The sequence below is a fragment of the Centruroides sculpturatus genome, unplaced genomic scaffold (genome assembly GCF_000671375.1).
Source record: "Centruroides sculpturatus isolate CEXI.00-Female unplaced genomic scaffold, Cexi_2.0 scaffold103, whole genome shotgun sequence".
NCBI lineage: Eukaryota > Metazoa > Arthropoda > Arachnida > Scorpiones > Buthidae > Centruroides > Centruroides sculpturatus.
Window position 1 is genome coordinate 727,074 of NW_019384303.1, and position 14,698 is coordinate 741,771.

General features: G+C 31.0%; 1 protein-coding gene across 2 annotated transcripts in view; it reads right to left on the reverse strand.

The window, feature by feature from the left end:
- LOC111618034 (cleavage and polyadenylation specificity factor subunit 5-like) overlaps positions 1-14,698 on the reverse strand; it is a 59,567-nt gene that overhangs the window by 13,710 nt on the left and 31,159 nt on the right. Inside the window, exon 7 of one of the 2 annotated variants that reach the window (XM_023359454.1) lies at positions 9,296-9,410. In XM_023359454.1, coding sequence (XP_023215222.1) covers positions 9,296-9,410 — 115 coding nt within the window. Of the gene's footprint in view, positions 1-9,291; positions 9,411-14,698 lie in introns of those variants that run through there. The other variant, XM_023359461.1, reaches the window with a different exon arrangement.

Consider the following 14,698-nt stretch of genomic DNA (forward strand, 5'->3'; position numbering starts at 1 on the left):
AAATTAAAGNACACAGTATCACTTTTTTCATTATTTTTTTTCTTGATTTTCATTTATATATTTTAAATTATTTTAGATCCACTGGTGAAGGAACTCTCAAAATGTGGCTTCTGAAAATGTAGCCCATGATATTGGACCATCTGCCATCTTAAATTCATATCAGATAATTTTCACTTTATGAAAAGAACATTTAAAATTATACTATTATAATTATAAATTATAATTTAAAATTATTCATTTTAAAAAATAAACTTGTTAAGAAATAACTTATAAGAAAAATGAGTTATTGTCATAAATAAAAAACTATTATTTTGTGCAATTAGTATACATTGTTTTTCTTTCCATGTGTCTTATTTCCATTTTTGGCCTGCCAAATATTTTGAAGTTTACAATCTGTCCAACCCAGTCAAAATATTGAGAACCCCTGCACTAGTGGATACATGTTCACCTATGACTGCAGGTAATGGAAAACAAATGTAAAAGTATCAAACTGTATCTAAAAATGCATCTCACACTGACATCATGATTGTGTCATCCTCTTGTTAAGACATATACAAATATTATATATGACTGAATGGCCATTCTTTAGAAGCCTGTATATATCTATACTTTAATTCTGTCAGACTGTCTTCTAAATAAATTTAATTTTATATATAGACAGATATTACACTCCTCCTGCTTTATCTCTACATAATATGACTTAATGGTTTGATGATTTATTAATAATTCATGGAATGCATCTCTAAAAATTATATTATTAATTTACTTACATACTAATGGCTGCTATAATTCTTTGAAATAATCCTTTTTGACAGCAATGCACTTTAAACAATGTTTCCACTTCAAAGCATTTTTCAAACTTGTACTTATTAATAGTAGTGAAAAAAGGACAAATTAATTATGGCAATCATTTGGTTTATTATCAAACTTGTTCTTTGGAATATTTTTTAATTCTTTTATCACATAGAAATAAATATCAGAAAATCGTTTCAGAGTACTTTGTAGTTTTGGAAACAGCCAAAGTTTGGGAAAATCAGTTTGGGAAAATTAAGTTTGGCAAATATGAAGGATAGTTCAATTCTGTAATTGATTTTTAGTCAGATTCTCATTAACAGCTACTACAACATACACAATGTCAGCATTATTGTGGTGCAAGGTAGGTACGTTCAGATAGCTTATTACAAATAGATTTACATAACTTGTTAGCATTTTTAAATAGTAATGTTATGTTACCATTTAACTTCATTTAGAAAATTCAAAGTAAGCTATACTCTTATAATCAAAAACTAAACAAGTATTGTTTTGATCTGAAATCATCAAATTTGCATTTTTTTGTTTTGATAAAAATCTTGTTTTCCATCACATGCTTTGGCATTTTGTTTCAGAGTCATACTGGAAGCACCAATAACAACTATGTTAATAACATCAAATAGGGATGAAATATCAAATCACCATTGCTTTTGCTCTGTTTTAAATTCACAAAACCATCATTTTTGAATTTCAGCGATGACATTGAAAATGGAACTCAAAGTTCAAGAATGTGATGTTCTTGAAGGATTCGGTCCCAATTATTCTTGAACATGGGAATCAGTGTAAAATAAACAATAGAAACTGGAGAAAGAACTCAGAAACAAACCTTATAAATTTTACTTGCTGGAGTATTGGATCAGTCCAGCAAGTAAAATTTAATGAGCCAAAAATGTTTTCAATCCAGTTTAATAAATCTTCTTCAGTTGTCAAACACATAAATGAAATAGAATATACACAACTTAAAATTAAAAAAAAAGGAACACTATTCAAATACAACAAGAAAATTAGTATTAAAAAAAATATTAAAAAACATAAATGGTCTGGGAATGAAGGTCTAACCAACACTGCCCTATTGGCATTTGCTAACAAACAAAGTCATCTTGGATTAATGCTAAGATAGTTGGAACTAAAAACACAAATATCCTAAAACAGTTGGAAGTTCTAGAAATTTACAAAGCAAGTAAAGATTAGGCTTGTGTTAACTATCATGTTGCAGACTTCTTGTCCACTATTTGGAAATTGTTATACAGAATGTAGTTTGTTTTAAATAGTTTTGTTTTACATTATTATTTTATTTTAATGGTTAGTATAGTGTACTGAAGACTGTACTCTATAAAAATTCACATTACAATAAACAGTAAACTATAAAGTCTACATTATTTAAAGCCGGATATTTTTTGAATTATTTCTTCTACCTACACACTCTTTTGTACTTCATTATATAAAGGATAATGTCAAAAGGTTGCAGACACGTTGAAATCTGGACACTGCATACGGATATTATAATCATACAATATTTTTCTTCATTTGATACAGGATAAAGAGAGAAAGAGAGAAGGGGAAAAAAAAGTCATAAAATCGAAAATTGTTTTAATAAAATAATCTAATGAAAATTACATTTCGATAATTTATTATACTTTGTTTTTCTTGTTAGGTAATTCAATTACCGAGAAGAGAGAAAATAAAATTGATTGGTAATTTTTTACTTTTAAAAACTGTTCTAGACATTTAATTTATTTTCTTTTCGACCTCTGAAATAAATTAAATCTTCATAATTAGGTCTATAATTATTTTTTTTGTGCATATTTATATGTTTTTGATAACTTTAATATCCATCACAGAACTTACTGATATATATATATAGGCCTATATTATATTAAAATATTATTAAAATAACAAATTTAAATTGATAATTTTTGTTTAAAATATATGCAGATTTTGATCTGTTGAGGCCCTGTTCTATAATATATGAGACCTCTCCCCTCCATGAAGTAATAAATTAAAAGTGTAAGGCCCTAGCATCGTATTGCGAGGCCTTAAACTATAGCTCGGTTTGTGTATAAATCCTAGGCTTTAAATAGGCATTTAGATCCCTTTATATAAAGGAAAAAATTGTTTTAAAGTAGTCTTTTTTCTAGGAAACTGGAGCAAATTGATTTTCCTGAAACAAAAATTCATTATTCAATTTCGAAAAAGAATNTACATCTATGAAAATCTATCAAACAGCTTTTTGTTTCATAATTCCAGCATAGTGAAGACATAGATGATACAAAACAAAGATCACTGTACAAACACATGCAAGGACTTCTTTGTGGCCTATAGCACATGCTCCTTTCAGGAACTTTTAAATACACATGAATGTCACCAATTTTTGTCTGAAAATCCAACTTCTTGGATCTGAGAGTTGCCGAAGAGTATGACACAGGAATTGTCATACCCTTTGGTGTTCTATATCATACCCTACTTTCTGTTGAAGGGCATGACATAAAGTAGTATTGAATTAATGACTGGGAGATCGACCCTGTGACAATTAATTAATTTTTTTCAATGTTGCCTTTGACCAATTTGCTTCAATATTGTCTAGTTTAAGCCAAACTTAAAATTACAAAATCAAACATAAGTTTGGAATGAACAAAGTACAATTTTTTATAGTGCTTTTGGCCAAATACTCCAATGATATTTGTCAAAATTACAAGAGATATATGACTAATTGATATTGTCAAAGTAATTTCTTATTTGACTTGAGTCTTTATCCACTTAACGGAGTTTATGTTTAAAATGCCTTGATCATTTTTATAACACATTCTCTTTGCACTGGGTATTGAGTTGGCATCCTTATGGTTAATTACTTTTTATTTAGTGCCAGTTTGTAAATTTCTAGTTGCTCTGTGCTTATAAGCATATAAAGGTCATGTATCATGTACTTTCCTCATCATCCTTGTCCCTTGGAGGTGACCCCATTGTTTTTGACCAAATAGGCTGCCAGCTGTCATCAGATTCCCTTTCCTTATGTTGGTGCTCCTTTATTCTGGTTGAAATAGAGCATGTGGGAGTCCCTGTATACTCCAATTGGGTGTTGAAACTGATTGAGAACAGGGATACAGTATTTGCCATGGACTCTTTTTGGGTCAAGTGATTCTTTGTTGTTTCTAAGGAGTTTAAAAATTAATGGACAGTCGTAATTATCCATTTGCATATTGTATTAAGTTCTTTGTTGTTAAAAACTAAAAACTCCTTGTTTCCCTCAGGCTGACTATCATTATGTTGTGTACTTGAATATTTTTTGTATTAATTTCATACAGTACTATCCACATACCCTTGTTCTATCACAATTCTGATAATGTAAGCAAGTTCCTCTCTCTCTCGATTCAGAGCAATGTGTGAATACCATTCTAATGGATGATTGGAGAGTGCCAATCTGTATTAAAAGGGTTGTGAAATTCTTTAGATATTTAAAGAGAGTTGTTTGCAGGTTTCCTGTATACTTTAATGGAGATCCTATGTTTCTTAATGTGATGTCTATGTCCAGGAAGTATACAGAAAGTGGCACATCTGTTCTAGATGCAAAGTAAGACCATAAGAGTTGTTGTTGAAGCTATCCAGTATTTGCTGCATGCCAGGTTTCCTGCATTGTATTATAAGGATGTCATTTACATTTCTGGTATACAAAAGCATATGTTGTTTGTAGTCCTTAATTAATGACTTCCTGCTCTAAAGTTCTTACGACTAGTGCACAAATGATACATGAAAACAAGCTTCCCATGGCCCTGCAGATGGGTGTTACCAGTGAAACCAAAGAAAGAAAAATAACACATTAGATGAGCTAGCTCCAACACTTGCTTACGATGCATGTGTAGTTCAGGGTTTAAGAGAAAGTCCATGAGACAATAGAAGCATCGCTTTATATAAACAGACAGGTAGAGCAAGTCAAAGTCCATAATGGTGATCATGATCACTTCTTCATTGTCAAGGTGAATGTTACATAACCTATCAATGAGTTCCAAGGGTTTGCTACTGTACATATGTAGATAATGATTTTCTTCTCAATACTCTTCTGGAGAGTATTTTTAATTAGGATAGCAGGAGAACTACATTTATCTAGTACTGACCTTAACTTTGTTCCTGGTTTTCAAATTTTGCAAACTGAACTTGGAGTAGCAACAGAGAGCAGAGCAACAATAAAAAGATTTGTCCTGCAAGAGATATTTTGGTAAAGTTGATGATCCAGTTCTATAGATTGTTAAAGAAATCTTCAGACACTAATGACAATCTGTGGAAGTAATGTATTCTAACAAACTTTTGTGGTAATTCACATGTTAAAACATATAAAACATGACCAAAAGACAGTTATACTTTCAATTTCTAATTAGCCAGCTTTATTCTAGAAAGGATGATTATCTTAAAACTAATGGATATTATTTGCCAATGTTGTCTTTCCAATTTAATGATAACTTATACAGAAAAGGCTTGTACAATCAACAACCAAAAGTAAATTATCACTTAATGCAAATGACATAATGATGTTATCCATTGTATTGTATCTATGAATAGTTCAGCTTCAGGATCATTATGCAAACAAGTTAATTAATTTCAAGCAAGCATCATCCTTAAAGACACCAAGACATTTTTCACTACAAGCATTACATAGATGATATCCTGATTCTTTGAATTAGTAGTGATGTGCAAATAGTAACTACAGGTATCCCTTGCTTAACATGGGATTTGATTAATGTGTGAAATTAATTGTGATAATCCCTTTATATACACAGCAAAAGTTTTAATTAATGCAGTTTTAATTAACAGCTGTCTTTACTTAACATAGTTATGTTTTTCTCAGCAAATAAGATGTTGGTGAATTTGCTATTTTTGTGCTGAGAGTGATTTGTGATATACAGTAGATATGCAGTTTAATTAAGATAGTTGTGAAATTTAACACATTACTGTTAATGTGTTATTGTATTCTTTGTTTTAGAAGCTTATTTTACAACTTTATTTCACTTTTTATGCAAAATCAGATCAATATGTTTGCAGATAAAATGCATGTCATGTATGCTTTTTAAGTTTTGTAAAGCATATAACACTATACAAACAATAAAAAATACTTGTAGTGTATGGGGAAGATACTCCTAAATGTTGAGAATGTCAAATGTGATTTCGAAAGTTTCATTTGGGAAATTTTGAAATAAAGGATATAAAACATACCAGATGCCCAAAAGTTGTTGAGGAAAAGAAATTTCAGGAAGAAATTGTTAAAAACCTTAGTTTGTCACCAACAAGATGATTGTTTTCTGTATGCATTATGTGAAGAAAAAACAAACTGGATCAAGTATAATTTTGTCTGACAAAGGTAGGCAGCTCTAAGGTTTCATTTTATTTTTAATTAGTTACTCATTTTTAAAATAGAAAACTTTTATACAATGACAAAATTACAATAAAAATATTTGTGATTAACCAAAAATTATATGTTCAATGTGCTGTTCACTTCTTGTTACATTGTCTGTATTACCCTTAGATGTGCTAATTTTTCCAAATATAGTGATGCCTTTATTTATAGGTAGAGAAAAGTCTACCAATGAGCTGGAGTATGCAATTAATAATAACAGTCACCAAAATGAGATTTTTTACAATAACAATGATGGTTCTATGATAACCAGGGATCATAAGATCTTTATGAAGTAAGTGTGCTAAGTAGCTGATAATCATCCAGAACTATCTGATGATAATCCAGCATACTAGCATTCTTTAAATTGGAATTTGTTTTGGCATATGGTGAACTGAAAACCCTGGACAGAAAAGGTAAGGGTGCAGTCATGCACATTGTTACATGTTAGATTTATCATAATCAGAACATATACAGCTTCTATGAATCGTGTGTGCAATAAATGTCTAAAAAATAATCATTACAAGCATATGAATCATGTGAATATTTATGTTGCACAAAAATGTAGTCATTGACATTTTTGCAAGTTTTTCAATCAATCTTAATACAGTACAATCCTGCACTTATCATCTTCAGACTGATTAATGTGCATAAATAAATTTGAAGCATACAGCAGCATGTGCTGATACAAACTGTGCATGCAATTCTGCAGCATTCAAATCACATACAACTTATCAAATTTTGTATAAATACAAAAACATTCAGTAATCACCCAGCATTTTTGATAATCTGGCATCATTCTAGTCCTGTAGTTATCAGATTAACAAACTGCTATTGCTGTATTTTATATTATATATATTTTATTCAAGAAAATAGATGGATGGAATAAAAGCTTCATATTTGCACACTCTTTATTTGCACATTTCATTTATTCACAGTTTATTATTAGAAACCATTTTTCATATTCATTAAGTTAAAATTCAGGGAAGGATCAACAACAATAATGAAACAAGACAAAAAGAAAAAAATAAAAACAACTGAAATTGTAGATCTTTTGCATGGAGGAAGTTCAACAGCTGTTATTATTACTAATTTTTATCATTATAAATGAAACTATTACAAAACATAACCCCCATAAATATCAAGCTTCTTTTGTACAGTTTTGCAACTGCACAGTAACATTTACAAGTCTCCATTCTTCTCCATTTTTCTGAATAAACAATTCTATTGTAAGACATAAGATGGTTATTTACTAAATGCATAATGAATGAAAAAGGAAATCAAATGTTCATAATTTAAGCAATAAATAAAAATAAAACAAAGAATACTCTAGTAAGATAATCAATAATACAACTGACTTACATAGAAAGATTATTTGCTGACATTAGCATCAGTACTGATTAAAGATGGCTTATTTTTAAAAACTACACCAATCAATAAAATTTAAAAGTTAATTTCTTTAAATAATTTTATATAAAACTTTGATCTTTTTCACACAAAAACTCAAAACTTTTGAGTGACAATCTATTATTGTTTTAATTTACTTTCCAATATAACAGGATTCCCAATCAATTCAATTAACACAATTACTATTGTAGTTAATTTAATAGATATATAATTTGTATTGTTTATATCATAATTTTGTTAAAAATTCTTGACATTATTTAAATATCTGTTATCTTTTAGTTATGTTTAAAATTTATTGTAAATCAATATGAATATTAAAATTAATGCAGAATATTTATCAAACAATGTATAATTTTAACAGTAAAAATTAGCTTAAATAAGTATTTCAGAAAGATCTTTTCTTCTAATTAGAATCTTAGCCACATATTATTTTTATTACTACAATATTCTGATGTATTGCACCAACATTTAACCAGCCATGACTTAAATTTCTTTTATGACTAAAAATATTATTATTCAATTATTAATTTTACTTACTAAAATAACATTGATAAAAGATTTAGGAAATTAAGGAAATACCTTAGTTTCTTACTTTTTAACAGCATTTATTTTATCACAATATCTTATTGGTTAAAATCCAATATAGAAATATATACTGTATATATAGACAAATTCAAAAACCTGATTTATAGTTAAGCCAAAGAGCTGCCGAATTATTAAGCTAACATAGGGTGCATTTAATTTTAGCTCTCGCTCCTAGCGTGCTAATATACTTTTTGTTAGCTACCAATGAGCACAGCATTTACTTTTTGCACCCATGACATCATCGCTAGCATTCCTAGCACGCTCAGTGAGCTCGAAGAATTTACAACAAGCTTGGAGTTTGTTCAAAGATAGTGGCATCCATCACTGTGTATACTTTTACAAGTGTGCTAGTATGACGTCAGGCTGTACTAGGTGTCAGCTCGATGAGCTTGAAAGTTAGCAAAAAGTAAACGCACCCATAGCTACATAATTAAAAACTAAATAAACTGTTTACCTGTAAACAAATTATTTAGTGTTTAATTAATTACATAGTCATATTATAGCCTATATTAGGGGTGGCCAAAACATGGCGCATTGGACGATTACAAGTGGCGCTTCAGTTACNCTGAATTATTAAGCTAACATAGGGTGCATTTAATTTTAGCTCTCGCCCCTAGTGTGCTAATATACTTTTTGTTAGCTACCAATGAGCACGGCATTTACTTTTTGCACCCATGACATCATTGCTAGCATTCCTAGCACGCTCAGTGTGCTCGAAGAATTTACAACAAGCTTGGAGTATGTTCGAAGATAGCGGCATCCATCACTGTGTATACTTTTACAAGTGTGCTAGTATGACGTCAGGCTGTACTAGGTGTCAGCTCGATGAGCTTGAAAGTTAGCAAAAGGTAAACGCACCCATAGCTACATAATTAAAAACTGAATAAACTGTTTACCTGTAAACAAATTATTTAGTGTTTAATTAATTACATAGTCATATTATAGCCTATATAATCAAATTCAACAATTTGTCTGGCTTTAGAAATATATTTTAAATACAGTACAGAAAACTTAGTAGTTAATAAGAAATTTTAACAACAAAGATTTAAAATGATAAAAACAACATACTACAGTATATGAAAATTAAAATTATTATAGTGACAAGTTTCTTACCTGCTTAATGACTGGGGTAAACTAGATATAATTGGTCCATATCCTTGTGAATTATCATATAATTCAAATAAAGGAGCAGCTACTAACTTGTAATTTTTTGGAACTGCAAACAAAGCTGTAAATAAAATTGTTAACAATGAAACATATACTATATTTTCTCAATTCATAAATGTCATATATCTTACAAAGATAAAATTAAAAATCTTGAAAGTCCATAAATTTTCAGAATATTCATCATAAATATTACTATTTTTTAAAAAATTATGTAATGATATTTCAATCAGGGCTGTGGAGTCAGAGTCGTGAAGTTTTGGCTTTTTAGTCTAAGTCGTCAAAAATCCACCAACTCTGACTCTTTTTTATTTTCCAACTTGTTATGTATCTAAAACGGAAAACTATTGAAATCTTGTCAAATTTGACCCTCAGAGTTTTTTTGCAAATCTACATGTTTGAAGACTTCCTGAACCCAAAAAATGTCAAATAAAAAGGAAAAACTTGTGTGTGTGTGTGTTGGCATCTAATTTGTTTAATTTCTATATTCTCTGTTCCAAGATATTAAAGAATATCTCAGAATGAGTAATGTTTAAGAAATGAAATTTGGCACGGTAGCTTGTGTATAAAGGGGCATTAATGCTAATAAATTTTGATTTTTAATTAAAGGTCGATAGGGTGAGACATAAAAGGATGATGAATATTTTATTCGTTATTAGCATTCACAATTTTTTATAAAATTTGTCTCTACCCTCAAATTTAAGCTCAAGTTCTAATATGAGCACAGACAGAAAAGGAAATCTTACAAAATTTAATGATGATTTTTACAATGCACCAGAAAAATTAAATCACATTGACTGTTATTCAAATCTGAATGTTAAAATGGCAATACTGCACTATCCAGACATTATCCAAGATACAGTATTGCCATCAACCCATGTTTCAGTAGAACGTTTATTTTCCGCTCTTAGAATTATTAAATCTGATTTAAGAGCTTCCATGAATGTTGACTTAATAGAAGTGATTCTTTTTTTAAAATTGTAATTAAGTTTATAACAAAGATGGAAAATAATAAATTAATCAACATGACAAAACAAGCAACTTTTTTCTTTACCAGTCTAAATGTTATATTTCTTATTCTTGACTTACAAGGGATGGACAAAAATATGAAAACACCAAAAAGAAATCTATTACTAAGTCCTAATACGATGTAGGAAAACCATTAACATTCAAAACACCTTACAGTCTTCTTGGAATAGATAAATACAGGTCCTGTATGGTTTTCAAGGGAATCCTGTACCATTCCTCCTGCAAAATAGTGGTAAGTTCAGGTAACGATGATGGAGGTGGATAGCGATCATGCACATGTCTCTCCAAAGTAGACCACAAAGGCCCAATAATATTGATGTCTGGTGACTGTAGTGGCCAGAGGAGATGCAACAAATCACCCTCACGCTCACAAAACCAGTCTTGGATGATGTGAGCTGTGTGAACAGGCGCCCTGTTGTCTTGGAACACAGCATCACCATTGGGGAACGAATGTTGTACCATGGGATGGACACAATTGCCCAAAATGGTTACATAACCTTTGGCAGTAATGTGACCTTGCAGAGTAATCATGGGGCCCATGGAATACCACAATATGGCTTCCCAAATCATCACTGAACCCCCACCATGTTTCACTCTTGGCAGCAAGCAGTCTGCATCATAGGCTTGGGACAGCATTTGCCATGTAAACTCGGCCACAGGTTGGAAACAGCCTAAAACAAGACTCATCCAACCAAATGACTCTTTTCCATTGCTCCATAGTCCAGATTTTATGGCTTTGGCACCACTTTTTCCTCTTATGGGCATTTGCATTACTAATTAAATGGTTTTGGAATTGCAGCTCACCCTGAAATTCCCTGCTTATGGAGCTCCCTTCTAACTGTTTTGGTGCTGACAGGATTTCTGAGCTTCATATTCAGTTTGGCAGTGACTTTTGCAGCTGTAGTCTTCTTTTTTTTTGTCACAATCCTCTTCGATGACTGTCTGTCTTGATTACTCAACACACACTTTTGTCCGTGTTGTGACTTAGCGGATGATGTTTTTCTGCTTGTTCTGTATGCAGTATAAATCTTCGATATGGTGCCTCTTGACACACCAAACACTTCAGCCACCTTGGTTATGGAAGCACTCACCATACAAGCACCAACAATTTGCCCACATTTGAATTCACTTAGCTCTGACATTGTGCACTCCCACCTACACAGAACACAGTTCTAACAATGACTGACACGTGCAACGTATTGAGAAAATTGCACAGGTGTCGTTAGTAGTCAAATACAACAGTGCAACCTAGAGGCTTGGCTAGAATCAACATTTACGTTCAACTGTGCATTTCACGAGGGGTTTCCATATTTTTGTCCAACCCCTCTAGTTTAATGTATGTGCATACTTATATATTAGATAATATACTCATATATTATGCACAACATTTTTATTAAACTAATTTGTTTGTGTACAAATGTATTTACTGTTTTTATTTATACATGATTACCAAATACCATTGCCATCATCAAATAAGTTAATAAACATGATTTTATATATTAAATAGATGTGTCAAATTTTAACGTTTAATTAATTTTTCAAAATTGTTTTATTTTGTATTTTTTTAAAAAGTAATCAGAATTGTCGTCATTATTACTTTTGTGGCTATTATACAGTATATCACCAAACGATCGCCTAAATATCGGGCTATAATACGGCTAATTAAATGATTGGAATAAAGTAATTTGACACTAGAGGTAGACGTTAGGCGCCATCTCTTAAGTAAATTAATAATTAAATAAATAAATCAATAAATAAATTTAGAATCAGTCAGTAATGTATTTAACCAAGTAAGGTTATATCTAAATCTAATATACTTCTGGAAGCGAAGACTAGCTCGAGGGTCTGGGTAGCGTAACTGGTAAGCGCGCCGCACGGCAAGCGGAGGCTGCGGGTTCGAGTCCCGCCCCGGGCCAGTTCTTTTATTCCAGAAGATTCTAAATTTATTTATTGATTTATTTATTTAATTATTAATTTACTTAAGAGATGGCGCCTAACGTCTACCTCTAGTGTCAAATTACTTTATTCCAATCATTTAATTAGCCGTATTATAGCCCGATATTTAGGCGATCGTTTGGTGATGTATTTACTACTCGGGCTATGAGATGTTGATATTTATATATTATACAGTATAGGTCTATAACAAAAGAAAAAAATGACGATCAGTCAAAAAATGACTTCCCAGATTTTTACTCTTTTGGACTTGGGAAACCTTGAATATAGAGAAGTGCAAAAACATTTGGGATTTTACTGTATGCACAGATGTTAGAATGCGTGTGGGGGGACAATTTAGCTCAACCACTTCGAAGTGGTTGTGCTAAATTGTCCTTTTAAACTCATGACATTTCATAAGACACCAACCGAATGCCGTAAATTAATCGGGCTATTTTTAATGTATTATTTTTCATTAAAAATAGCCCGATTAATTTACGGCATTTGGTTGGTGTCTTATTATATTGGATATCGGGTTTGGAGATGTTTATTCATGACATTTCACTGTTCATTGTTCGAAAATTGTCACTCAAACAGTAAAGTTTGCAGTGACACTGATCACTGATAGCACTTACAGCCCAAATTGGCTTCTGGTCTTTAGAGCTCAAAACTGGGTACCACATGATCTGATCCATATGCAAACTTAATCGCTTGCACATCTTTCTCACCTCTACTGGTCCAGCAATTTGCATGTGGTTACATGCATTCCTTCATGGTGTTGCAATTTCAGTTTTGAAGAGTGTACGTGGTTAATAGACCATTTTTTACAGATTCATCATACTCTGATAATATATATGTATGTATAGTTAAATAAATTTATCAGAGTATAATGAATCTGTAAAAAATGGTCTAGCAACCAGATATTTATATAATCATCATTCCTTGTTTATTAATAACTTAGATATGTAATGTTAATAAACAGAAAATTCGATATTACAAAAAGTTACATTTTTATTTAATGAAAAAGCATAATATATCCTTATTTGAGAGAAATAAGATTTCAATATATAATTTTTTTTTAGTTTCTACATGTACTTACTAATCTTTTAATTTACATAATTCACAAAATAACAAATAACAAAATTCTATTCCATAAAAATTTAGATTATTAGAATAAAATTAGCATCAAATTATTAGACAAAATATAGAAAAAATTTATATGCATCATATGCATTGGTCAGGAAAATTAAATAAACAGGATACTTTAAAATTCTGGAATAACTTTCTCAAACAATCCATTGCAGAAGAATTCAAAATTAAATTGCATTATGAGCAGTCACTGTTCAAATATGTTTTAAAGTCATAGCCTCACCTGACTGGTCAATAACCACAAAAGGAGAAGTCTATTTCAATATTTATATACGTATATGTTACTGTGAAAGACCGAAATTAGAGAATGTCGAAATTCTCCGGTGAATGTCGACACATACAAAATACTTCGGTGAAAGACCGAATATTTTGTTATATTATTATACATTCGAACAATCGCCGGTGTATGTCGACAAGCACAGATAAGCTTTGATGGAGGTCGAAACGACACCCGAGAAGCTGATGTCGACGGAGAGGCGACAGTCTGTCGCCAAATTCTTCGCCGTTTCCTACTGCTCAAATTGGTGATACCGTAGGAATACAAGTCCCTGATGTTGACCGTGGTCGTACAGATGAACGAAATGTGTTGGCAGTTGTTGTTAGAATAGAAGACTCCGACTTTTATAAATTAGCAAACAAAAATGATACCCTCAAGCAGCTTTATACCCGTAATCAGTTCGTAATTTGTAAAGAAAATTTTCCATAGGTAAGATTTCTTCTCAAGAAATATCGCTGAGAGAAGCAGCTGCAGCTAATTCGAAAAGTGGAGGGCAAGGCTATACACGCTGTCATTGCAAAAAAAAGTGTTCCACGAATAAATGCAGTTGTAAAAGCAAGGGACTCTTGTGCAATTCAAAATGCCATAACAGTTTAAGTTGTTGCAATAAATAAGATTGTATAATGTTAATCACATAATTTATGTGTAAGTTTATTATTGTATTATTTTCTTTAATGATATAGAATGTACTGTTCGTTTTAGGTTCAACAGTTTATTTACATGTACTATTACTTAAGCTTTCTCCTATTTTGACATATTAAAAAGTTGCATTTTTGTCTTAACGTAATAAAAATATTTTTATTCAACATTCACCATCAGCGCATTCTGAATGTCGACATTTGCAGGTGTAAGTGAGAAATAACGATATTTAGCAAATATTTCGAACATACACGAAATGACTGTGTGAATGTTGACATTCATTGGAGAATGTTGACATTCGCCAGATTTCGGTCATTCACAGTAAC